The 26,069-nt window shown below is 45.5% G+C and overlaps 1 protein-coding gene across 1 annotated transcript; it reads right to left on the bottom strand.

The window, feature by feature from the left end:
• Positions 1-178: 178 nt before the first annotated feature.
• On the bottom strand, positions 179-23,007 carry ASXL1 (ASXL transcriptional regulator 1). The gene is given in 13 exon segments (XM_090064255.1): positions 179-4,888; positions 4,890-5,096; positions 5,851-6,469; positions 6,914-7,019; positions 8,275-8,371; positions 8,481-8,644; positions 9,666-9,818; positions 10,137-10,230; positions 10,718-10,815; positions 10,891-11,011; positions 15,061-15,169; positions 18,110-18,192; positions 22,656-23,007. Coding segments are annotated over 13 exon segments (4,614 nt in total). The 5' UTR covers positions 22,716-23,007; the 3' UTR covers positions 179-2,185.
• Positions 23,008-26,069: the final 3,062 nt, after the last annotated feature.

Genomic DNA, 26,069 nt, shown 5'->3' with positions numbered 1-26,069 from the left:
CCTTTGTTTGGGTTGGTTGAAGAACTAGGGAGTGCTGCCAAAGGCGAACCGAACTGACCTTGTCAAAAAATAAAAGTTTCTCTCATCCTGGCTATGGCAAAACAACATTGAACCTGGCAGATCCATGAGTCTGCAGCATCAGGAGAGTTGCAGAAGAAGAGGATTGAAACCACAAATACAGGTTTTACAGTGTTTATTTTTCCAATACCACAAGGGACATACAAGAGCAGGGCCCTCTGGAGAGCTCTGCAGACCAGACCAGCTTCAATCTGTACGCTACAGTGGCCCCAAAGGGCACAGAGCCAGACTGCCCAGCTCTGCTTCCTATCTTTGGTAAGCAGGTTTTCATACCATCCCCTCAGACTTCTCTAATACTGCATTTCAATTCACCCCAGCACCTGGCTGTCTCTCATTTTACAATATAAAGCTGCCAGATTGGTGAAGGGTAAACCATTTCAGAGACAACAAAGCTGACTGCAGCCCACAGATTTCACACTCCCTAAGGATCTCAGAACAGGGAAGTCTACAATTAAAAAAGGCGCACGGTCAAGAGGTAGGTAGGAGGTAGAAAAGGGGTGGGAGAAAGCATCACAATCCTCACTAGCTGTTTAAATAAAATGGTAGGTTTGCACTTGGGGCAACCCAGTCCTGAGAGGCAATTGCTCAAAGGAGGGAGGGTCAGGTTTCTTTTGCTCGCATCAATCACGGATGCAAAAGAGCTTTCACCTCTTTGCACTGCAGCTTTAACACTGTTCATGGCGATAGCAGTGAATTGTTACTGCCAAAGAGAGGAGAGAGAGAGAGAGAGAGAGAAGCAAGATACAACCAAGCTCAGCAAATCATGGCAGGTCGTCCTGGAGATTGCATTGCAGTCCATTTGTGCACCGCCGCCACTGGGGCAGAAGGGAGGCAGCTGGAATCGAGACACACACCTTTGCACGTTCAGCCTCACATCAGGCAAGACAGAATACAGTGGCTCTGACTACAGATGCAGATTAATAACTAACACCACTTTAATGCAATACTGCTGAAGAGCCCGAAAAAAAGGAACAAAAAGAAATAAAAAAAAAGAACAAAAAGAAATCCAAAAAAAGAAAAAGAAACCCCCAGAAAACCCCATTATGTTCTTTGTACATTACATCCATTTACAGAATTGGCCAGTACTGTGTACAACATATAATTACATGATCAAACAAATGCAGAGAGTATACACTTACAGGAGCCAAATAATCCACTTTATACATCCAAGAATGAAAAGTTAAAAGTATAAAAAAGAAAAAAGGGAAACACTGCTTTGAATGTTAGATGACCATCACACACAGATGCACAGCTAGACACTTGCGAGTGGTCAGATGCTGTCATGGTAAAATCCTTATTGTAGGGCTTTAATACAGAGAGATTACTGGCCACACAAATGAATTCTCAGGAACCCTTGACCTTTTATACTAGTTTGTAGCAGTATTTGCGAGGAGAAGCGGCCACATCAACTGGTCCAACAGTTCAGGAAGCCAGGCATCTTCCTTCAGTCCAGAAGACACCAAGGCTGGCAGCTAGCATGTTTGGCTTCCTGCATTCCCTACACATGGCTCCGTCCAACTTGTGGTCACCCATACAGGACTTGTTAGCCACCTGCAGCGTTTTCCTGGTCACTTTGTTCTGCTGTAGCATTCAAAGGAGCATGCAGAACCACCATCTGCAGAGAAGCTTCACGTCTACATTGATTGTACAGTAGTACTTTTTCCACACACAGGGAGTGGACATGGCAGAAGGGGAGAGTGGAAGACTGGATTCTGCTCTGCTAAGGCAGAACAGGGCCTAACCTAGCTCAGCCCTTAAAATGGAAACACACCCTGCTTCAGTTCCTTTGGATATAACAGTCTCCTCTAAGAGGTCCGTAGATTCGCCGAGCAGGCTGCCTCTCAGTCAGGGATTAGCCTCAGTACATGTACCAGAGCACAATCAACATTTCCATGATGGCATTAAGCAGACTGGAGTGTAACTGTGAGCAAGAAAAGGTTCTGCACCGTCGATTTGAGTGGGAAGGCAAATCAACTCTCTCACCAAAACTTAAGAGTGTAATATTGTCTCTATTATAAACAGACTCATATCTGTATACAGGTTTGAGGATCAGTCATTATCAAAATACACACACTAAATATACAATTTTTCCCATGGCCATAATTTATTATCTCACCACAAGGCACAATACACAAAGCTTAGAGGGTCCTATACAGTCATCATGACAAAATGCCCCGCATCCTTTACACATAATCATGGCTTTAAGGCTGCAGGAACACTTGAGCGATATTTCTTCCACACTGCTGCTATCAGCAAACATCTGCACAGAGAGAGACGCATTATGATTTGCAGCAAAGTTCGCTTTGTGGGTAAGCTGCATCATGCTTCCAGCGAGGCCCCTGGGAAAAGCTGGAGCGTTGGATGAGAAATTAAAGCTGGTGGAATTAAGCTGAAACTTAGAAAGCTTCCCATAAAATGCCTGTTTGATATTAAGCTGAGAGGGGATGGAAGAAGGCTCCAAAGGCTGATTGAGTCCTTTTCCTGGCTCTCTCGGTAACTTGAAAAACGGCAAGTCCATGACCAGGGGAACGCTTTGCAAATGCTCCATCAGTTCCGCAGGATTCGGGGCAGCATCCTTCCTGTTCTCCATGTTACTCTTGGCTGGGTCCCCACAGGCCAGGACGTTCTCATTTTTTATTCCTCCCAGGGTACTGGCCGGTTGTTTCGAAGGCCATTCCTCCCTAGCAGTTGGTACTCCTTCTCCAGGGGCACAGCTCTTATTCGGTAGCATCTGCTTGCTGGGAGACAAAGTTCCCAGGGCTGGAATGTGCTCCAAAGCTCTAGGATGATGTAGCCTAGAAGGGCTGTTGCAGGGGAAGCCAGAACCAAAAAGCTTTTTGCCTTGGACACCAACATAATGTTTATTGACAGAGGTTCCACCATTCTGATTTGGACTGAGAGTGGTTATATTTGGAGATAAAAATCTAAGTGCCGCAGGTGGATTTAGCTTTTCCGGACTTTTGTTTGTGACAACATTTGTTAATGGATTGTGCTGTGGGACACTATGGACCTGAGGCAACTCTTTCTGATTTTCCAAGCTACAAGAGGAGGCTTTTCTTTCTCTGGGGCCCAACTCTTCAGGCTTCTGTGAGCCACGCACAAGGCTTCCCAGGTGGTCTTGAGAGTTTAAGTTTAGACCAACTTTGGGATGCGTTTCTGGAATGTCAGATGGGGTCTCTATAGCTTCTGTTCTGGGCAATGCTGTCCCAGAGTTGCCTTGCTTTTTCTGGGGACCTCCCAGAGATCTCCGAGAGTAGAAATCACCACTTCTACTTAGGGCACCTGTACTTATTTCCACATCTTGTGAAGAATCTTGGTCAAAGTAGCTACTGCTACTCCTCTCCATTTGCAAGGAATGGTTTTCCGAGGACCTGTCCAGCTGTGGTTCTGTAATTTCTATTTGGATGCTGGCATGTGATACTGGGAGAACTTTCTCCAAAGAAAGATTCCCCTTGAGCAATTGCATAACCAGAGGGTTGTTGGCTTCAACAGAGGACACGGGCCTGGTGGGAGCGGGCAGCTTTTTCTGGATCTCAGGTGTTTGGGTTAGAGGTGTATGTGGCACCCACCTCTGAGGCTGAGACGCGTTACTCACCACTGTTACTGAAGGCAAATCCACCACATATGAAAGACTGTCACTTTTCATGGCGGATTCAGATCCAGTCCTGTTGAATCTCCCAGCCTGGCTCTGCTTGGAGGAGTCTTTTCCTGTAGCTTCCTCCTGGTTGGTGTTCTTGAAGCATATCTCAATCTCTGCATTCTCATCTGTTAGGTCAGCTTCAAAATCTGAAGCAGTTTCTGTGGTTTCACTGTGCATGCTTTGGGTTTCGTCATCTCCATTTGTCTTCAGCTCCTGAATCTCCCTCATTTGCTGACAGGCATTTTTCATGTCTGCTCCAGGCGGCTTCTCCCACAGCTGAGGAAGTCCTTCAGAGATATCTATTCCATCCTGAGATGGTAGACCATCATGTGAAAAGGGTTTCACCAGAGACCCCCTGCGCTGCTCTCCTCTGTTCTGTATTTCACTTTCATTCAATCTCTCTGCTGGTAGGTGTGTGAAAACGCTTAACCCTGGGCCCATGTTCTCCATTCCAACTGCATTCATTTTTGAGTTCTCACATTTAGTGGCACCATCTCCTGTAGATGGGTCAGAGCCATTAAATCTAGCTTCAGTGTCTGGCTCTCGTTGTTCTTTACCTTCTGGTGATGGTTCTGGAGTAAGAAAAGATTGCACAGGCAAAATTTCCTTGCCAGCAGGATTACAGTTCAACTCTGTGGGAGCACTACCATCTTTACGCCCTGAAACAATACTGCTCTCTCCTACTAAACTCACCACAGACCCCTGTGCCTGAGAACAAGAGAAGCTGTTCTCATGAGGAACCATGCATTCCTGCTGATTGCACAGGCTTTCAGCCCTTATGTCCTGGAGGAGTGGCTCAGAGTTGTCTTCCTGCTCCTCAGAAGTCGCAGTGTCAAAGGATGACCCAGTCACAGGACTGCTGCGTGGGAGTTTAGCTGAACCAGCAGTAAGCTGAGCTCCCCCTGAGACAGCATCTGCAGCACATTCGAGAAGACAGCCTCCCTCACCGTTAGGAGCGCAGGCATCCGGTTTTGCAGGTCTAGAGGGATGTGCGTTAGCCACCTGCACAGCTACCTCAGAATTAGCCTCTTCTCCTTCTAGAGGGGGAGGCGGCAATAATTGTGTTCGTTGTAGATTTGACGAACACTTTCCATGAGTTCTCTTTGATCTCCTGTGCTCTGTATGGCTACTGGAGTCTCCTCCTCCTTTATCTGTGCTGCTACCCCCCCCCTCCTCCTGGCCCACCCCCGCCTCCAATGGCTGTAGCAGCCTCTCGCTGGGCTCGGGCTTGCAAAGCACGGGCTTTAATGTCTGCGAGTGTTCTGGCACCTGTCCTGCCCCGACTAGAGGGCTCCGTGTTGGGGATGATCCTGGGGCATATCTGGTAAGCTGGCTGACCTTTAACCACCCAGGGTGGTTTGATACGTGAAAGTTGAATCTGAAAGAAAACCACAGGGAAAAAAAGGGTCAGACGGTATTTTAATCCAACAGTGGATGGTTCTTAGAAGGCAAAAGGCATTGTGTTCTAAACTGATTTACAAAAATGAGCATTAGGGAAATTCAATGCATTTGGCTAAAGTTTCTGCAGAGGGATTTTGCAGCTGCCCTTCGTCTCTGCTCAGACTGTGCCATGCCACATTTTAAGATTTACTTTATGGTGACATCTTCCTTGTTGTCCTGCACACAAATACTAAACTGATGGGATAAGCACCACCAGAGTCTGCACTTTATAGAGAAGAGTCAGTTTTGATTTCTATCAGGTGCAATCACTCTGGACTCAGTAGAATGGGCTCCCCCTATCCAAGGGCACAGCCAGAGTTTCAGGGAAGCCAGAATCCTCTCCTTCACACCCCACAGGCAGGGAGGTTATGATGACAGGATTTGAAAGTCTTTACTGCACTACTTTAGCGAGCACCAGGAAAAAGCATTCCTATGCTCACAGACCTACAAGCAACCTGTGTAATAAATCAAGGCTATTGTGTATTCTTTTGCAGGACACCTTGGAATGATTTTTCACTCTGCACCACTGTCTAAACAAACCAAAAGAATGCAGTAGTTAGATTTTAGCCAGCTCAATCAATGAGCGACCCTTTCATCCCCCTCAAGATGACGCTTGATATATTTAGTGTTACTTTGATGCTACCTGGCAAGATATCCCTACAGTAATAAGCAATTATAATTCCCTCTCCTACCCGGATGGGTGGGACTTTGGGCTCCTCTTTAGTAGGCTGTGGCTTTTCTGGGTGAACACTTTCAATTGTGTTACGAAAGGACTGACGATCGTCAAGCCGGGGCTTCTTTTCGGGGAAGGAGGCAGAGGCAGTCTCCTCAAAGCATTTCCTCTTCTGGTCCTTTGACTCTCGAGCTGAGTTCTCCTGTGGCAAACTGGGAATTCTGTTTACAGATGCAGCTGCCAGTGACAGATCTTCCAGTTTGCTGTGCAGTCTGGATGCCTCTGGAGAAACCAGCAATCCTGAACTCTCCGGCTTCAACGATGCCGAGGAAGAACCCGTCAGATCTTCTTTCAAGTCCACGTCAGCTTTCATCTCTCTATGGAAGGAGGAATCTGGTGCCACAGATGCCGTCTCTTTGGTTGTCTCAGTTTGCTCAGGCTCACGTATTTTATACAGGCTTCTTCTTGCTCTGCATCGCAGATCTGTCCGAGAGCGTTTCTTGAAGTGTCCATCTCGCTGCCGTGTAGAAGGACCACGCAGTGGCCTTGAGGCTTCTCCCTGGACAGACAATCCAGTCCTGTTCTCAGCATCTTGCACCGAATTCTGCTGCTGAGATTCTTCTCGAGTCAAACCCAACCTGCAAAGAGGAGAACTGGTTAAAAGGCCAGAACAAACTTCATTAGGTCAGATTCCACCTCACTGGAGAACTGTAGTTTATCAATCACAGCATGCACTAACAGAGCTGTATTTGGCTCTTTATGAAATGCAAAGTAGACACTCATCAAGCCCTAGGTAAAACCAACAGACAAAGACCTCTTACATGGTCATTATGAGAGTCAAGAGTTGTGGCATAAAACTAAATCTGCAACAGCACTAGTCCAGGGGACAAAAACGTTGATGGGTGCTAGAACTCTGCTGGGATCAGCCACTTTCACCTAAGGGTCCTGAAGCAGACCCAAGGATCCTGGAATGATTCACCCCATAATTAACAATCCTAAAGGAGCATATGTTGCTGTTTCTCCAAGACATCCCCCTCCACTTGACCAAGTCAGAGTGAGGCAGGTGAGGTGGTATTACTTACTTCTGCCCATAGTAGTCCTCAAAGAACTTTTCTTTCCACTGTTCTACTCTCTTCTCCTTTTCCATTTCTTGCCGTATTCGAACTTGCATCTCGTGTGTGAATTCCCCTGCACAGGAACCAGCAAGCATAGATTTAATTACCCCAAATATCTACCCAACTGAGATCAAGAGCACTCACCCCCAGGGTGAAATCCTGGCCCCACATAACAGCAAAATTCCCATAACATCAGTAGGGCCAGGACTTCATCCCTAGAGGTTAATTACATTGCATGAAATATCCTCATGTGACAACATTAAAAAAAACAACAAAGGAAGCTGTCTTGATTCAAGGGTCACAGAATCTTCCCATGTGAAAATATGGAACCTTACATTTGCTTTAAAAAAAAGTGCTCCTAGACCTCAGTTATCTGAAGTCCTCTGGATGCAAAAAGGGTCAAAATGGAATCTCTCTTCCCCCAAGACCGCCCAGAGGCTTAAGCAACAGCTCAGAGGTGTGACATTCCCACTCATCACGTTAGGGTGTGAATCTGGACACCGATTCATAGGAGCAACGCTAAATGCCTGTGCTGTTTTTTATTTTGACACCCGTATGCATTATTCATGTTTCTATTTACTTCAACAGGAATTTCCAGTTTCAAGTTTACCAGAAGTTACCACAAAATTATAAGTCCATCTTACAGAACCCAGAGGAGCTAGCTGAAGAGGGCCAGTTTGTCTATAGAGTAAGTAGGTGACTGGGTCGGGGCATTACAGCAACTTCCTTTTGTGCAGAGGGATTTGTATTTACAGTAATTCTGAGAGAGAGAGAGAGGTGGGGGGGTGGGGAGAAAAGATTAAGCACTCAGATACTACAGTGATCAGCACAAAATAGATGTGCAGAGCAGAGCCAGGATCTGCAACCAGAGTGGGAAGCAGGCCCAGAGATTTTGTGGCACTACACATCCTTTCCCAATGGCTACACAAGGACACAGTTCCTGAAATCTTATCCTGTGGCAACCTGGGGTCACGGTACCTTTGAGTCTGTATCCTTCACGCACTGCAGCCATGAGAGGGCAACACCATCACAACCCCTTGAACAGGTGTGAAAACTACATTCCACCCAGTAGGGGCAGCATTAGAGGAGAGTTACAAGTCTAGTAGCATTTTATATTTCTGCAGCATTTTGCTCTAAACACCCCTAAGTTATCCTCTTCTTAGGTGCTTAAATCCTTTTAAAAAAGGAGGTGTGGTGGGGGAGGGTGCAATGTAGGCAACCAGATTCTAAAGCTGGTAGAGAACCAAGCTTCAACTGAATAGGTAGGAGAAGTGGGGAGGATGCCTGCAGGATATGCCTCTCATCATTGAGAGAGCAAATCTACCCACCATCAGCCAGGCGCTCCCTCCAACTCTGAGCAGCATGCGTAAAGAACTCGTTGTTTAGGGCACTGCCACTGAGACGCATCAGCCCATCTGCCCCAACCTAAAGAAAACAGAGTGTAAGCAGCCAGAAGACACATTGTAGCTCTTCGAGAACAGAAACAGTACAGTAAGGAGCACCACTACATGCAGCAACAGTCATGCGCCTGTACCTGTCTGTCAACCTCTGGCAGGAGGCAGAGAAGCTGCTGCTGGAAGTGTGCCGGCAGCACATTGAAGGTTCGGGAGTTTATCAAAGCACGGAGGTTGGTGTTGACAAGAATAGACCCAGGTGTCTCAAAGTCGATATCCTCACCCCTGTTTCGCTTCATTTGCCCTGTAGTTTTCAGGCAACCACACACAAATTTTAAAAATATATTTATAGAAAACATTTTATAAACATCGGTACCCAACCCACATAGCCAAATGCTGCTGTAACCTGCTTCTCTGCAGGAGAAAAAGGATGTGGCACTCTGACACAAGGAAAGGATTCCTTAAAATACTTAGCATTTTGAAATATTTATTACATAAACAGATGGACTAATTAATACAGAAGAGAGGGCTAGTATTTTGAGACCAGTGGGCTTCTCAAGAACCTTTTTCCAAAACAACCATGAATCGGGTGCTTTGCAAAGAACTTTCCACCAGGAAGCAGGAGTAAGCTTAGCCCTGAATCATTGCAAACATTAAGAATACCTCTCTTGTGTTTCGGAACCATCATCTGTAGATGTCCTAAAGTCAGGCCACTTTGATACAAGAGACCAGTGACCCCACCAGCCACACCCCGAGAGACCCATGGCACAAGAAAAGCAATGCTTCTCCATTACTGTACGTCTGTGAGGAATTCAAGGGGTGGGGCTAGTGGGTTTCCAAGGGGACAGCTCTTTAGCTCACCTGGTGAGATCATTTATAGGCATGAGGAATCTGCACTATTTTGGGAGGCATCACATGTCATTGACTCAGACGTGCCTTAAGAAATTTTCACATGGATTAAAGCGTGCAGCATGATGGCATATCCACAGTATGGCTGATAAAGGCTTTATCCTTTGCTCAAGACTTTTCTTAACAGGGTTTTTCAGAAAGGTATGTTAAGCATTTCCTTGCAATTACGCCAGTGCGCAAACAAATGGCCCTTAACGTTGCATTGCAGAGTTAACAGCATCTAGAAAGTCCTTGCCTTGTTGACGGTGGGGAAAGAATTATGTGATGTTGAGGACCTTCTGGCTTGGCAAAGATGTTTAGAATAAAAGTCCAGAAGTTCTCCCTTCAAAATGGACTGACTTGGACATGGCTGAACTTGATTTGGCTTTTTTTCCACCCTCAGGACTGTATCCTGGACTATATACTGAAGCACCTACCAGCCGTCGGCTTCCGAATACCTCTCAGGAGCTGGGGAGGGTCCCTGTTAATTTCTGTTCGACTCCGCACGGTGGCACCGCACAAAGCCAAGGAGCTGCTGCTACTGCTGGAAGTGCTGCTGCTCTCTCCATCCACATGCCTTCCTGTAAACCCTAATGGCAAAACCATCTGTCAGAGATGCACGAAGCAGCCCCACCTGGGGAGTGATTCTGGCATACGATAGCAATCTGCTTACAACAAATCCACTGCTAGCTAGGCACAACTGGCTGCTCAAATATTAAGTACATATTTTAACCCGTAAGACAGCAGTGTGCAAATTCATTAGAATTATCTGCAAGCTTAGCAAATATTAAAAGACATCTTTGCCCCATGCTGGTTCTGGAAGAATTTATATGGAGAGCTAGCTGTAAGGGCCAGCAGACAAAGAGCTACGCCATGCTAAAAACAGTCCAGATGGATCAAGCACTCACCTGAGGCAGACTCCATGTGTGCTCCATTTACTTTCAGTGGAGTCAGGACAACTCGGGGCAACATCACACCAGTCTTTTTCTTTTGCTTGCCTGTCTGTGTTCCAGAGAAAGACAGGACAAGCTGTGTAGGGTGCACACAGATTATCTTAGAAACTGCACCTTTTCCTAGTTGAATTCATTCACGAACCACCACCTGGCCACAAACAAGCTTCCAGCCTATGAGCTGAGTGTTAGGCATTTACTCAGGTTACTGATAGCAGCAAGACTGCAGCCTCTTTGTACCCAACTAGCTTAGTATTAAAAGTGGTACAATCTTTTTTCTAGGCTGCAGATTCCCCATGCACACTCACTCCCTGAACTGTCACCTGTTGAGGAGGGGGCATTAATACACATCCAGTTCTTCTCAGACCTACATCCAATCTCCACACAGTACCCCAAAAGCTACCAGAACAAAAAAAAAAGATGCATCTACACAAGCTGTACACTGTGCTTGAGGCAGCCATGAGCTCTGCCCACCCAACACTTTCCAAGCTCCAAACCTGGAGTTGAAGTGGCATGCGTGTCCCCCCTATACACCCTACCTGCGAGGCTGCTCTGTAGCTCTCCCTGGCAGTGGAGAGACCCTTGCTCTGAGATTCGGCAGAGCAGGAGGCATTGGAGGAGGTTTCATCAAGAGACACTGAAAGAAGAGAGTATGTGATTAGCCTTTGAAGTTGACACTTGCAGCATAACGTTAACTTTGTTAAACACTTACCATCATTATCACCACTCACAGTGCTGGCTTCATTGGACTCGCAGCTTTCTGCATCCGCTGCGTCCTCCAGCTCCTCTCCCTCTTGCACAGACAGGTTCCGAGACCACTGCAAGGCATCCTTCTAGAGGGGCCAAGCAGAACCCAAGCTGAGACCAACAGAAACATCCACTCTAATAGCTACAGTTATCACTGCTTAGACAGAGACTCTTGAATAAAATGGAACCAAGTTGTACAACATTTGCTCATTAGGATGAACATGCACACGCTCCTGCCACCTCTGCTGATTAATGGACACAATTAAAAACACAGAAAAATCTCTAGGCAAGAACTAGCTTGAATAACTCAACTGGATAAATATGAGCATGCCTATGCTATGCGCTGGCTGCTAGTGAGAACAGGGATGATCCTACCTCAGGAAGGAGGTTAGACTAGATAGCCTGTAGAGGTCCTTCCAAGCCTACTTCTCTATGGTTCTATGCCTGAGCACGCCCCCTGGCCAAACATAGAAAGGTCACTGAAGTCACCTTTCATGCTACATTTTCCAGATCTGGTGCACATGTATGGGAGCAGGTCCCTTGCCAGGAGTAGTAAGGACATGGTGCAGACCATGCTGCCCCCACTGACCCGTTCAGCCCATCCATGACAACTGGGTCTACCAGAAGGGCTGCATGCATGACAATGCCTTCGTTTTACCAAGGAAGGTAAGACTGACCACCCTCCTTCCCTCCCTGTTTGGCATTCCCCAACCACAGGGCACAGTGGTGTTTTACCCAGGGCGCAAAACTTGTTAGCTGTGCCTCCACCGTGGCCCAGCACAGCCTAACAACCCAAGGCCAGGACCTGCATACATGAAGCAACCTCCAAGCAAGACTGGCCCCGTCACTGTTCTTCACCTAACCCTCTGTGCTGGGTGCCCCCAAAAGCATAGCAGGGCACCCTTCATACAGCCTCACACTGAGCCCTCTGTCCCAGGTGCCCCTGGAGTTACATGCAGACCCAGGGCTCTAAGGTCACTGCCCCACAAAGATTTGTGAGACCAGGATACTCTGGGGTGGCACTGCCCAGAGCCAGCCCTCTGAGACACTTCATCCCATTACTCCATGGAATCACCTGGACCCCAAGACCCTGGGAAGGTGACTGGGGCAAACTCATTGCCCCAGACCTTATCTCCACTGAAAGGGATGCCTAGCTAATGGGGAGTAGGCTGTTCTAGGGCACCCCAGTGACACCCTGCAGGCAGCCTCTGGCATGCAGGTGCCCAAAAGGTATAAATCCCTCCCACCCCCATCAGTATCATGAGGTCTGAAGGTGCCACCACAGGAGGTCCTCCATATGCTCTATCCCCGGGCTCTCCTTGTCCTGTCCCACAAAAAGTGTGGGCCTTGAAGCTGTCGCTGTGCACCTAAGTTATCTTTAGGTGCCTCAACTGAGGCCACCACAGGGTAAAGACACCTGTTATGGCTGTGGCCATAAAATAATACATCTAGTGCAGCTGATAAGGGACATGGAGCCCCCAGACCCTGAGACTCCCTCACCATAGACTCCATGCACAACAAGAGCAAGGTTAAGACTTTTTTGGCCCTGCAGTTGCTGACTAAGGGTTTGGGATCCTTGCTTGCCATATAAAATTGCAGTGTTTGCAGGGCCAGGGAAGGGTTAACCTTGCTCTTGGCATCGACACCTCGCTTCACAGTAGTATCCTGCTGCTGCTCCACTTCGCTTGTGGCCAGAGGCTTGAGCCCTCTTGCTGTCTCAGGGTATGTCTCTTGAGGGAGGGGAGAGGATCAGAGTGGCACTCAGGAAGAGAGGGGCTTCACTTGTGGCACACCTGCCAAAAAAAAGGCTGGTCACCACTGCTGTAGACAACCCCACATGTCCTCTTGCAATTTTTAACAGGCCAAAGGCACAAACTGTGCCTGCAAATATGCTGGAGATTCAATTCCAGGCTGAATGAAAGCATGTTTGACCTGCTATGAAGGAAGCCCATCCACTGAACTAGCTTTTTGTATCTGGTATTTAATAAATTCTAGTACATGTCTCCCAGTGCTAAATACATAGTTTCATAGTCAGTAGGGTCGAAGGAACCTGAGCAGATCACGAAGTCCGAACCCCTGCCATGGCAGGAAAGAGTACTGAGGTCAAACAACCCCAGCAAGGTGATTGTCTAGCCTTGCCTTACAGACCCCCAGGGTAGGATCCAGCATCGTCTCTCTTGAAAGTTGGTTCCAGATCCTAGCCGCCCTGACAGCGAAGTAGCGCCTCCTGATGTCTAATCTGAATTTACCCTCTGCCAGCTTGTGACCACTATTCCTGGTCATTCCTGGTCATGCTTGGGGGAACAGGGACTCCCCCAGTGCCTGCTGGTCCCCTCTGACTAGCATGTAACAGGCCACTAGATCCCCCCTCAGCCTTCTCTTGTGGAGGCTGAACAGGTTCACATCCCATAGCCTCTCCTCGTAGGGTCTGCCCTGCTGCTCCCTGACCATGAGAGTGGCCCTCCTTTGGACCCTCTCCATGTTGTCCACATCCTTCTTGAAGTGTGGCACCCAGACCTGGACGCAGTACTCCAGCTGCGGCCTGACCAGTACCACATAGAGGGGGAGGATCACCTCCTTGGACCTGCTTGAGATGCATCTGTGGATGCATGACAAGGTGCGGTCGGCCTTCTTGACCGCATCCCCACACTGCCGGCTCATGTTCATCTTGGCATCAATGAGGACTCCAAGATCCTTTTCTGCCTCTGCACTGATGAGAAGGGAGACTTGAAGTAGAACATGTGTGTGTGTGCATGTGTACATGCACATACATGCAAGTGTGTCTGGTGGGAGCATAGAATAATAAAGGGGAAGGAATAGCTGCTCTTCCCTATCTGGCTAGCAGACAATTTGAGTATCTGGTGTCATTAGTGTCCTTCCTTCTAACTGTGGCCCACTGCCATCTTGGTAGCAAACACCCTGGTTTCATTCTTATTGTGTGTCCCATTGCCAACACAAAAGGCAGCAATGAAGACTTAACAGTTCTCATTTTTTCCCTCCTTTGCCTTTTATTCCCCTTTATAAAGAGAAGGATTTTTAAAATAGATTTGGGCTGCTAGTGGAGAAGCCAGCACCGCAGTTTTTAATTAAGTTAACCCCATACAGACTTTTCAGATACAAGAACTGAACCACCAGCATGCTACATGAATACTTTTCAGCAGAGTAATTCAAGTACACCTGAAATATGTAAAACAAACAACTGTTTGTTTGGATCTGTCCATGTGTAACTTTTGTTATTCCTTCTAACATTCAGGAAAAAAAAAAGTGATTCATCCTTAGACTGGAAAGCTGCATGACAGTATTTAGCCACTGATTTTTTTTTTCATTTCTAGAGATAAAGAGCCAGCAGTGTCAGAGCAGGCAGCCACTGAGCTGCCACGCTTGAAGCATTCATTTGAATTGATTACACGTGTGACAAATAAAAACACTTTGGAACTCGATCTATTCTCAGACATAAAATGGCAATTAGCATAATGCATCTTTGAAGGAAGAGAGAAAAGATGGGGGAGAGAAGAACATCTGAGATGTCAGTCATTTATTCGCCTGTCCTTAACAGTAGAGAATACAGTACTAAAAATGGAGGAACTTAGGCATGTCCTCTACATTTAAAATGAAAGGGCGTGTCAGCTCAAACTGACTGGTAAGTGATTTCAGGTAGAACTGTTAGGCGCTTCAGGGAAAAGAAGGATCACAACTGTAAATACTGTGGCAGGGAAACTATGTAATGGTAAACAAATGAGAAAATGCATACTAACTTCTTCAAGTAATTGTATGTTAGATACTTTCAGACAGATGTTGAAAAAAGGTACAGTCCGATTGCAAATAACAACTGGAAGGGAATCAGAGGTCTAACCATGTTGACAAGGCGCTATCATCCCATAACTGCATTAACTAAAAGACTGGCATTCTGAGTAGTGGTAAAAGGAAAGTTTGCCTTTCTTGTGTAATTTAAGAGTTAAAAAAATTGCAATGTATCAAGAGCGTCTCTTATGCAAACAAAAATTCCCAATCCCAGAGACTATTTCACAAGAAGTTACTGTCTGATATGTCAAGCTGATATACTTTATAACATCAACTGCTTCAAGTTAGATATGTGACTGGTCCCCAGATAGGAAGAGAGGAGTGCACAGTTTACCTTGAGTGTGAAAAGGCTGATACGTCCAGGCAGCTTATAAAAGAGTCCATCACCCCCCCTTGAATTGGAATGTAGCATGGCATTGAGGCAGGCCAGGGGGGAAGTACCACTGCAAACAGAGAGAAGGAGGATTAATGATTTAAACCCCAGTTTAGAGAATGCACTATGCCATCCACTGGTTTATTCCCCTTTAAACCAGCAGCAGCAGGTAGAGAGGATGGTTATAAACTTTATGGGAATGTATTTTAGCCAGTCAAAACCAATTACTGTTTTGCTTTCTTAACTGCATAGTCTTGGCATATCACAGCGAACACGGGAAACGGCTTGTTATGTCAATGTTCAAGTCACCCTAGGTCATATTAAGAGGTTTTTAACACAAGATGCTGCTTCTTTCTACAGTTCTTCTGAACTGGCTCAATGTTGCTAAGGAACCCTGGTTTTGTAAGCAGAGGTACAACATGTTTCCAAACACTTCCAAAATAGTCTCCTGTACTATACGTCTCACCAGAAGAATACATGCCCAGGTGGTGTAGCTGAGAGGGCTTTAATGCCATTATTCTAGGTGGCCTACAGGACTCAGGGGTTGTTTGTCACTTCTAAGTAAAGCAATTGCCCTACGCCACTGCTGATGACACGTTTCTGCCACACATCACCATGTCATGTTTTCCACAGTCATATGGGTACATGGTACTTAGAGGAGACGTTAACAGTAATGCAGAATTCACCGTTATTCAAAGTGAAACTGAAACTGGTATCAGACCAAACGTTTCAGTCCAAAATGTCAAACAATTTTATCTCAGCTTGTCAAACTGAAAACCAGCCTTAGTCGGCTTCTGGTTTCATTTTGACTATGTTTGTTTTCAGGCATTTTTTTGTTAGCCTGGAAAGCAAGCAAAGTTACCATGGGTTGCTTTTCTATACCACGAAGAAGTTCCGATTCCTTCTCTATTACACAATTTCTCCCGTGGCACCAAAACGAATGTGGTAAATAAGTTACCAGGCAACAGAACAAAAATTCAAAGAGGGGGAAAAAGTGTAACTTCCCCAGCTGAAGCTGCAGCTGAGAATGAGAGAACTCAAAACATTTGCAGGTTCTAAAATTTAGCCATGAGGCTGGCCCCAAAAGCCCCAGCTCAAGCATAAGCCACTAACAACCAATGTTGCACTTCTTGAAGAATACAGCCAAGCGTCTGTTAGAATCAGGACTGACTCATCTGGAAGAGGGTCCTTTGAGTCACTGTGCTATTTCTTTCAAGATTTAGGATTTCTCTGGGAAGTCCCCCAAACCCTGACAATTAGCTAGACAAGATCTCTGCTTGTAGTGGTCACTCCATATTTTAATCATTGAATCTGCAGCAAATACTTGTCCTTTCACTTACATGATAAAGAGAGAAAGCAGTTGCTCTTTGTAGCATAAAACCAATGATGGGACAAATGGAAGCAGAAATCCCTTGGAGAAAAATCACCAGTTGCTAAACAAATTAATTTAACCCAAGGTTTAAATGCTGACACTTGGCAAAGCCTGCTTTTACCTGCCTGTCATGAAAAAGGTGCCCAAAGCAAACAAGCAAGAAAAATCTGCACTAAGAGAAGACAGCCTGCGACTGCCATTCACAAGGGACAATTTAATGCTGACAGACCCCACATAGGGAAGAGGGCTGAACAAAGGAAGGAACGAGGTGAATAACTAATCCAAACAGGGCAAAACCACGAAGCTTTTCAATCTTAGCCCATTTTTATTCCACATTCTGCTCTGACATTGTTGCCCATGTCCAGTCCCACCAACCACCTCCTCTTTTGGGGCTGGACTCGATGATCTTCTGAGGTCCCTTCCAGCCCTAATGTCTATGAAATCTATAAGAAACCTAAACGAGTGGGTGCTTCAACGGCTCTGCTACCAAGAAGGCACCGCACTGCAAGCTGACACAGTCCCTTTTCAAACAACAGTAACTCCTACATATTACACCTCTGTTTGAATTACAACCTTGTCCGCTACTCAGACCATCATGACTGGGTTCCTAATTTCAGAAGGAAAGAGAAGCAGAAACAAGTAAAAATTTTGAATGACCAAGTCCCAAAGGAATTCATTTACCTTCTATAGTTACGCAGAGGTTCAACAGTGATGCACACAACATGGTGGAAAACAGTTCGTGGAACCGAGGAGGGAGGGAAAAGATACAATTAGAAGAGCACAGAGTATTCATATCCCACGCAAGTCAATCAATACTCAACATCCAAAGACAGGCTGAGCTACTATCAGTAATCAGTCCTGGTGACTGCCAACTTATTGCACAAGTAAAGGAGTTTGCAGCATCAGAGGTAGCAAACATCTCCTTCCTCTGGCCTGCCAAATATTGTGCATCTCCCTTCTGCTTTATAACAAAACCAAGAATTCCAGGAGACTAATCCCAGATGACACTTGGTCTTCCATCCCTATGATTTTTTTGGGTCAGGTTCAGGTTTTTCTCCAGGTCAAAGATGCAATAAGGTGCACCTCTTTTCTGTACTCCCAGTCTACAGGGGCCACAAAAAGTACAGCAGTACTAATATACCAAGTGCTGGAAAATGAAGGGAGCTCAATATGTTGCTTATGTAAGGGAGGTGCTTTCCTTGACCCCGGAAAAGGCGTGGTACATCCTCTGAAGTGGAAGCTTTATGGAGACAAAGTTTTTTGACTCATTGTAAAAGCACGGACCCAGTATTAGTAGCTAGTTATTTATTTATAAAAGGAACATGCAAAGGACAAGTATTGATGTGAGAGACAGATCTGCAGTCGGCATTTACTGTATTTTACAAAATCCCCGCAACTCCACTAAAAGGCACAGAGGGTCAGTGCTTTTGTTCCAATGAACTTGAAAATCCTCCAAAACTGTCAAAGAAAATGACCTAATACATTCTCACCCTAGACAATCAGACTACAGAGGAAGAGAAAAGGAAAAAAAAGACAGGTTAGAGAAAGGAGGAAGAGCTGCACTAAGAAATCCAGCCCCTTCTATCCACCCTCCCCCATACCACACACTTTGTTTTAGACAAGAAGATCAATACTAACCTCATTTCCTTTAGTCCCTCAGCCTCTATGACCTGCAGAATCTGTTTCGGGGTCATAGGAGCATCAGAGTAATTTTCCAGCACCTGAAGAGAGAAAAAACCCGGGACTCAGCATACAATTTCTGTTCACATTCACAGAGCTGCTTCCTTAACTGGGATTAAAATACAAGTATGGACCTCCCAGTATTTACCACCTCCGTAAGGATACCTGCTACCAAATGTGGGCCGCCCCAGGGGCAGACAACATGGATGTTCCGTTCACATTTCAAACAGCTGCAAACGTGTTGCCTTGCTTCCTCAAAAGGTCCCTAACTAATCAAAGTGCTATTGTGCAAAGTGGGAAGCATACCGTATTCATTTATACTGGCCATCTCAAACAGGATAGTGAAGTAAGGCAGAGGGTTCAGAGAAAGGGAACAGGAACAATTAGATACAAGAAAAAAGTATGCATAGAAACACTGAAAAGGCTGAGACTACCTTAGAAAGTGAATCAGAGGAGATATGGAAAAGGGCATACAATAACAAGCAAACAAAAAAAAGGGTCTTAAGAAAGAGCTTCTTTTTTTCTTGTATTATGAAACAGGGTGGAGGGAGAGTCAGTTCAAGTGAAAGTCAACAAACTGCTTTCTCCAACACAATGCTGGGTTAACCTGTGGAACTCACTGTTTCAATGCATCATTGAAGCCAACAGCTTAGCTGGATTTAAAAAAAATAAAAATAAAAAGGAGTGAGCATTTTAGAGAGATAACTAGGTATGCGCAGTAATAGGAAACATGTACAGATACAGTTACAAAAGGGATGTAAGCCTTTATTTCAGGGGTGAAGCTAGCCTCTACTTACTAGGACTTATGCAATGAAGGGGACTTCTTCCTATTACCCATAACCATCTACTCTGTAGGATTTCTTGCCCCTCCCTTGGAAGCAGCTGATACTACCCACCGTTAGTGACAGAATCCCGAACTAGACAGACCACTGGTCTGATCCAGTATAACAATTCCCATGTAAAATGCAATACATGTCCTGAGCTACCCAAAAGCAGCAGCAATGGCTATTCTTTCTGGGACACTGGTTTAGTAATCATACACAAAATTCCCCAACGTAACGATCACAGTGACATGAAATCCAGATGCCAGTAGTCGCAGTTCTATATACAAGTTGGCAACGTGATCCTGTCTTTCAACTGATCTAGTACAAGCAATGAGTAGAGAAAACAAATGACCCTCTTTTCTGTCAGCAACATCTAGAATTGAGTCACTGCAGCATCCTGTTGGGAGCAATGGCTGTGCTCTCCCTTCAATATGAGGAGCTGTATGAACAGAACTGTCCGCAAGAAAGTGGCACAGGTCACCACCTCTATTGTTACCACTACCTCCCAGCCTCTGTCAAGAAAGAAAAAGCCCAACCTGAATGACACAGCTTTACTGTCATACTGCAGTTAAAAGTCTGCCTACGCTTCTCACTGAAAAGCAAAACCAAATCACATCCACTGTGTGACAGGAACACATTTGGAAAAGAAAATATACCAAGTGTGGTACTGTCAGCTTGGCAGGGGACTAGAAGTTGGGAATGGTGAAACTACAATTAAATACAATGAAAACTCCACTGGAGTCTAAAGAAAAAAAATCCAGGAAAATAACAAGCTAGATTAAAAGAAAGTAAACTATTTTAATTCTCAGCCAGCACAGCTCTGTAACATTCGTCCACACTAATAAGATCTAAAGGGGTGTACACCTTTGGTGCTGTCTGCAGAAACTGTCACCCTTCTTCACGCAGAAGGAAAGGGCATCTGATGTGGGACACGGACTATTCAAAAGCCAAGTGTGAAATGGAACGTGCATGTTGTAAGACATACAGAAAACATCTACTGCTTGCAACGCTTCTGGAAACCGCCCCTCCAGGACACAGAACTCAAAGGCAATCAAACAAGGCACAGCCCACAACCAGGCATGAATGAATTACCTCCAGAAATGAGCACTCCTATTCAGGAGAACAATTCATAGTTCCCAGCTGTATGAGGTGTACCGCTCACTGTTTCATGCAGGAGCTGAAGACTGCCAGATGCTCTCCTACTCTCAAGGATCCTGCTAATGCTAGAGGAATTCTTCTTCTGGCTATGACAGACCATGGCTATATCACGAACCAAGTCTAAGCAGGAATAACTCAGGAACAAAGAAGGATATTTCTTCCCCAAGAAGCAAAAAGCAATGTTTACAATATTTCTAGTTCCTGCCAGCCCCTTAGTACCAGAACTGTGAATGTTTATGGTACTCCTCCAATTACCCTCTTGCTAGCCTCAGGATCTGTCCTGAACACTCCCTGTGGTTCTATATCATTAACTAAATGTTAAAATACTGTTTTTACAGATGTGCAAAACATTAGCTCTACAACACGCAGCACCAAAAAGCACTTTTGCTTTCCATCCAGGGGACCAACCCAAAAGAATACAAAATGTAATGCTAGCTACTAGAGAGTCATATTAAAAGCATTTTGATAGGTAGCATATGAACAGCCTGGTCTTGAACAAAGATCCATTTTTAACAGATTTCCAATCAATTAGAAAGGGAGTTTGCAACCCAGGAACTCAGCTAGGCAAGATTTGGTTTCCCTAAATGGATAATCTGTGATGAGGTTGAACCAATGACAAACCAGAAATAGAACAAAGATGCTGCTGGGACTTAAGAGACCTCAGGCACACAGCATACAGAGAGATGAAGCTCTAACCAAGAGGGATGTAACAGAAACTACAGGTGTGCTAAGGTTCACTGATGGACCACATGCCAGTGAGCCTGAACCAGTAATGGAGCTTGGCCATGAAATAGCTCGCTGCCCTATTTACACAGTAGCTTTGAGGCAGCCCACAAATACCAAGCAGGTCTCCATTAGAACTCAGTATGCTGGGTGGAAGAAGCGTTTTGCAAGAAAATTTGGCCTTTACTCTCCACCTCTGGGTCACTCGCCAGCAGAGTCACCCAGGAGCCCGTATGGAAGCACATCATCCATATAATTAGTATTGCAACAGGGATGTGCAGGGCAAAGCACTTCACTGCGTGGACCTGACATTACTGTTCCCCAAATGCTACTTTAGATTGAAGAGCTAGAGATGAGCAGGAGTTATACTGGCTCAAAAATAATGATCCTCCCCAAGAGCTACCAGAAGGTTAGATTTCCTTTCTGTTCTTGATCAGTCCTGGGAGCATTTTGTTGACCAAGCAAGTTCCCTTCAGAAGCAGTATTTAAGAATAACTTCTAAAATGCATTCAACATATTAGATGCTAAAACCAATCTGACCTAAAGCAATCATACACCGCCCATTTAATATTTATATACCCTAATATACATCCATGCCAAAGACAAGAAAAAAAAAAAAGCAATGTACATCTTTTCTATATTTGTCTGTATACAACACGCTAAATATGGCAAGGTATCCAGGTGGTAGCCGTAGTGATCCAGAGAAAACGTCAATCAGGACTTGTAGTAGAGATGATACCTTTTATTCGACCAACAAGAATTTTGCAACAAAAATAAAAGCGTCTTTAACTGCAAGCTTTTGGGCACAAACGCCCCTTGTCAGGCATTGGAGAAAAAAACTATAAAAGGGCAGAAATTAAAGTTTATGTTCCCTAGGATTTCACAGTCCTAAACAAGGCAAGCGTATTCATGACCAAGAGCTAATGACAACTTCAAGAAGGAAACCGACCTCCTTCCACCAGTCCCTGCTTGAAGACAGTAGGACCACCACCGTCCTACAGCTCCACAGGGTTTACTGGAGAAGGGTCTCCTCTTCCCACCAGTGTTAAAAGGAGAGGGCAGAAACCGTGAGCACTACAGGGCATGCAAAAAAAGCCGCGTGTGCCACTTGCACTCAAACAGCACACCCGTGCCAGCTCAGCCAGGGCAGGTGACGCGATTAACTCAGCTGCATCAATACAGTTTGGGGAAGGAACCTGGTCTCCAACATGCGTTCCCACCTCACTTTTTTTTTTTTTTCAAATGCAAACCCCGATCGTTTTATGGTCAAATTAAAGTTTCTTCATTAAACTGCACACCCGGACTTGAGAAATAACCATAGTTATTTACCAAAGAAAGCACCATCCCATCAGCGCTGCCAGAGCAAATATCAACTCTACACACTGACACCTTAAATGGATGGATGGATTGTTCCCCCCCAACTCAGAAACATAAGTTTCAGGACTAGTTACCAAAAAACAGACATTACAATCCTGACAGTGAGACCGTGAGCCAGCCAGAGGGAGTGATGTTTTCATGCGTGGCTGCACTCCGGATAGACAAATATGCTTGAATATATTCGGGGGGGTTAATAAGAGGTGTCACTGGTACCCACACAAGGCCTGCGTGCAACTAATCCGTAATAAGGGCCCGCTTTCCACACGGGACGAGACAAGTCGCCCCTGTATGAGCTCAGGACGCTCCCGACAGGAGCGTTTCTCAGGCCCCGGCCCCGGCCCTGCCCCTGCCCCGGGCGCCCCCTCAGGGCTGGACAGGCCTCCCGCCCCGCCCCGCCCCGCCGCGCCGCGGGGCCCCCTCACCAGGCGGGCGGCCTCGGCCCACGTGCGCTCCTTCTTCCTCCGCTGCTTCATCTCCTTCATCTTCCTCCTGCGGCGGCGCGGGGGGGAGGAGGGGCGGCGCGGGACCGTTAGGCGCGGGGGGCGGGGCGGCGCGGAGCGGCGGCGCGAGGCAGCGGGGAGAGGGTGCGGGGGGGGCGGTTCCCGGGCGCTAAGGAAAGCGGCGGCGGCGGCGGCGGCGGCGGCAGCAGCAGCAGCTCGGACCCGACATAACAACGGGGTCAAAGGGCTCGCAGCCGGAAGGAGGGGCTTGGCGACGGCGGCCGCGGCGGGACAAGATAGCCCCCGCGCTGCGCCGGCAGGGGGAGGGGGTGGGGCGCACGGGCCCGTTCGAAGGAAAACAAGCCGCAGGGGCTGCTGGGAGCGCGAGTCCCGCCGCGCCTCTGCGCCGCCGCGCCCGCCTCGGGACTACAGCTCCCAGCAGCGCCCGCGCGCGCCGCCTTGCATGCCGGGAGCTGGCCCCCGGACGCCTCCCAGCGGCCTCCTCGGCGTGTCCGGCTCCGGGGTGGGGGGTGGCGGCCGGGGCGGCGCGGAAGGGCATTGGCAGGAGTAGGTGTGTGTGTATAAATATTCAATTATGCATAATCATATTAAATTATGCATGGTGTGTGTGTGTGTGTGTACACACACACACACCATGCATAATTTAATATAGGCTAGATCTATAATTGCATAATGTAATGTACAAATATGTGCATAGTGTGTTGTATTGTGTCATACGCTGTGTATTATATTGAATCATAACATAGCATAATGTACTGTATTGCATCCTTATGTTATCTTGTATTATATCCTATTATGTTGTATCATATTCAGGAGTCCTGGTTTTCTCTAGTTTAAAAAAATCCCTAATTTTCAGGTTAAAAAAAGTAATCCCAAATCTGCATTTTTTCTTGATTAAAATTAAACACCACTGTATATATATTTATCTATAGATCTCTCTAGATATCCATATCTATATATAGATAAAGATCTATATCTCTAGAGATGTATCTGTCTATATATAGATATAGATCTATATCTATAGATATAGATCGCTAGAGATATCTCTATATTGATATATACCTATATATTGATATAGCTATATTGATATATCTATAGGTATTTTACATGTAAACACCTATAATTCTATGTCTATATGCATATAGATATGCATATCATATATCTATATACATATACATATCATTGCTATAGATCTATCTTTTGATAGCTATAGAGAGATATATCTATGTATTGGCAGCCTTTTCATTTTAATTGCAGAAAAATACGGATTTGGGGTGATTTTTTTTAACCCGAAAACTGAGGATTTTTTTTTTATCAGAGAAAACCAGGATCCTTGATCACATTACATTATATTGTATGTTATATTACATTATGTTACATTGTATTATATCGTATTGTATGAATCTTGCTCTATTATATTTCATGATCGTAATGTTCAGCGGGTTGAAGCTCGCTTCATGACATGCAGGGAAGGGACTCCGTGAGAAGGAGACAGGAGCATACGACCGGCAGAAGGGAGGGGCTGGGGGCAAACAACCCTCAGGAACAAAGGAAACAGAAGCTCGTCCAGGTGATGAGATGAGACTCCATCATTCTGGTTGAAACCAAGCCCATCTGGGGCTGATATCCTGTTCCGCAGTTTCTGTTCAAATCAGGTTTAAACGTTTGCTGCTTAGGAAGAGGCACACTGAGGTCAGCAATGGGAATGGTGCCTTTAAGAGGGACCAGCCAGCCCTGTTGTGAGCGCTCCCCTGCAGGGCATTTGTATGGGCAGGGAGAAGAGAAAGCAGAGGGGAAGGAAACAAGTGGTGGACTGAGCTGCCTACCACATGCAGGGGCCAAGCTATGCTGAGCTTGGAGCCAAAAGGATTTCCCTCCCAGTGTCTGGGACAGGACAGTGGGATTTTGTTCCACTTGCTTGGCTTGCTTGAAAGACTTTCATTTGGGCGGACTGGCTGAGGAGCTCCTCAGAGAGCAAAACCTGCCTGCAAAAGCCAGCAAGCTAGGGAACCTGCTTGCAAGCTCTCAGGAAGTTCAGATTAGCAGTGGTCCAGACACCATTTGTCATGAATGGGAGGAGGCTGTGTGTGTTGCACGCAGAGCGGGGCCATCAGATAGCTTTACATTTGCAAAACCAAATGGAGATGGTTTTAAAGACTCACAAAAACACTGGCGGACAATACTCTTGCTGCAGGCTTAGCAGTGCATGGCGTGATCTAATTAAGACAAAGAGTTGGAGCTATACAAGGGCAAAATTTAATAAAACTATTGGACCATTTCCTTTATTTATTGAATGTGGAATGATCCTACAGTACAAAGGTCATAGCTGAACGGTGACAGAGCGAATGTAACCTTCAATTCCTTTATTTCACCATTTGAAATTTAAGTTGCAGGTTTCTTCCCCAAGTCTGTGTTTGTGAGGAGGTTGGGGGCCCTGTTTTGCATTAAAGTACTGGAATTTTGTATTAGGTTCCACTATGGAAGATATGGCAGATTCATTTGGTGATATGACTATTTTCTGTTCATTTGTCTTTTGTTTTGAAGACCTCCATTGCTGGTCAGCCTGTTCAAATCAGTAGAGCTTCAGTTTATTTTGAGCAAAGGTTTACAAAAGGCCAGTTGCCAAAAAGGGGGGAAAAGTTGAGAAATGGGTATTGTTAGCTAGGATTAAAAACAGAAGCATGATAAACTTTAATAGTGTACGGAGCACAAATGCCTTCATATTTTTATTGACTTTTTTTGGATGTGTCTTTATGTTTGAAGACTCAGTACGTTTACAATGTATACACTTCAGGAACACAGCATTGGGAAGGAACTCCTAGTTCATCCAGTGCAGATCCTTGCTATTGCAGGCACTATGTCATATAATTTTATTTATAAACTTACCAAATTCTGTCTTAAAACTTGGTGGGTTATTTGCTTCCAGTAGTCCTTCTAGAAGGCCTTTTCAGAGCCTTACTTCTTTGATGCTAAGAAGCCCTTTTTTGTAAAATTTGTAAATCTTAACTGATATTTATACTTATTTGTTACTGAAATTATTTTATCTTACAGAAAAATCTGTGCCCCCCCATCTCACTTTTTCCAATTTTTTTTCCAAATCAGAGAAAATCACAGCTTCCATCAGGAGTCAATAAAGTAATAGAGAAAAAAATACATAAAACAGGTTTAAAAAATCAAACCTTACTGTTTTAGAGAACTATTTCAACCATATATTTAGTATAGGCAACCCACACTTAGCACTTTTAACTGGGTCTTGGAAAACCGACCGTTAAGCAAAACGAACATTAAGCGCAACAAAAGTATTTGATGACCCAAGATGGCAACTGTGAGCGTTACAGCAAAAAGTGAGTGTTAAGTGAAATCAGGTATCAATTT

The sequence above is a fragment of the Crocodylus siamensis genome, chromosome 10 (assembly GCF_052110815.1).
Source record: "Crocodylus siamensis isolate JL-2025a chromosome 10, ASM5211081v1, whole genome shotgun sequence".
Taxonomy (NCBI): Eukaryota; Metazoa; Chordata; order Crocodylia; family Crocodylidae; genus Crocodylus; species Crocodylus siamensis.
The sequence above is the reverse complement of the archived record's forward strand: the minus strand, read 5'-3'. Positions and strand labels throughout refer to the sequence as shown.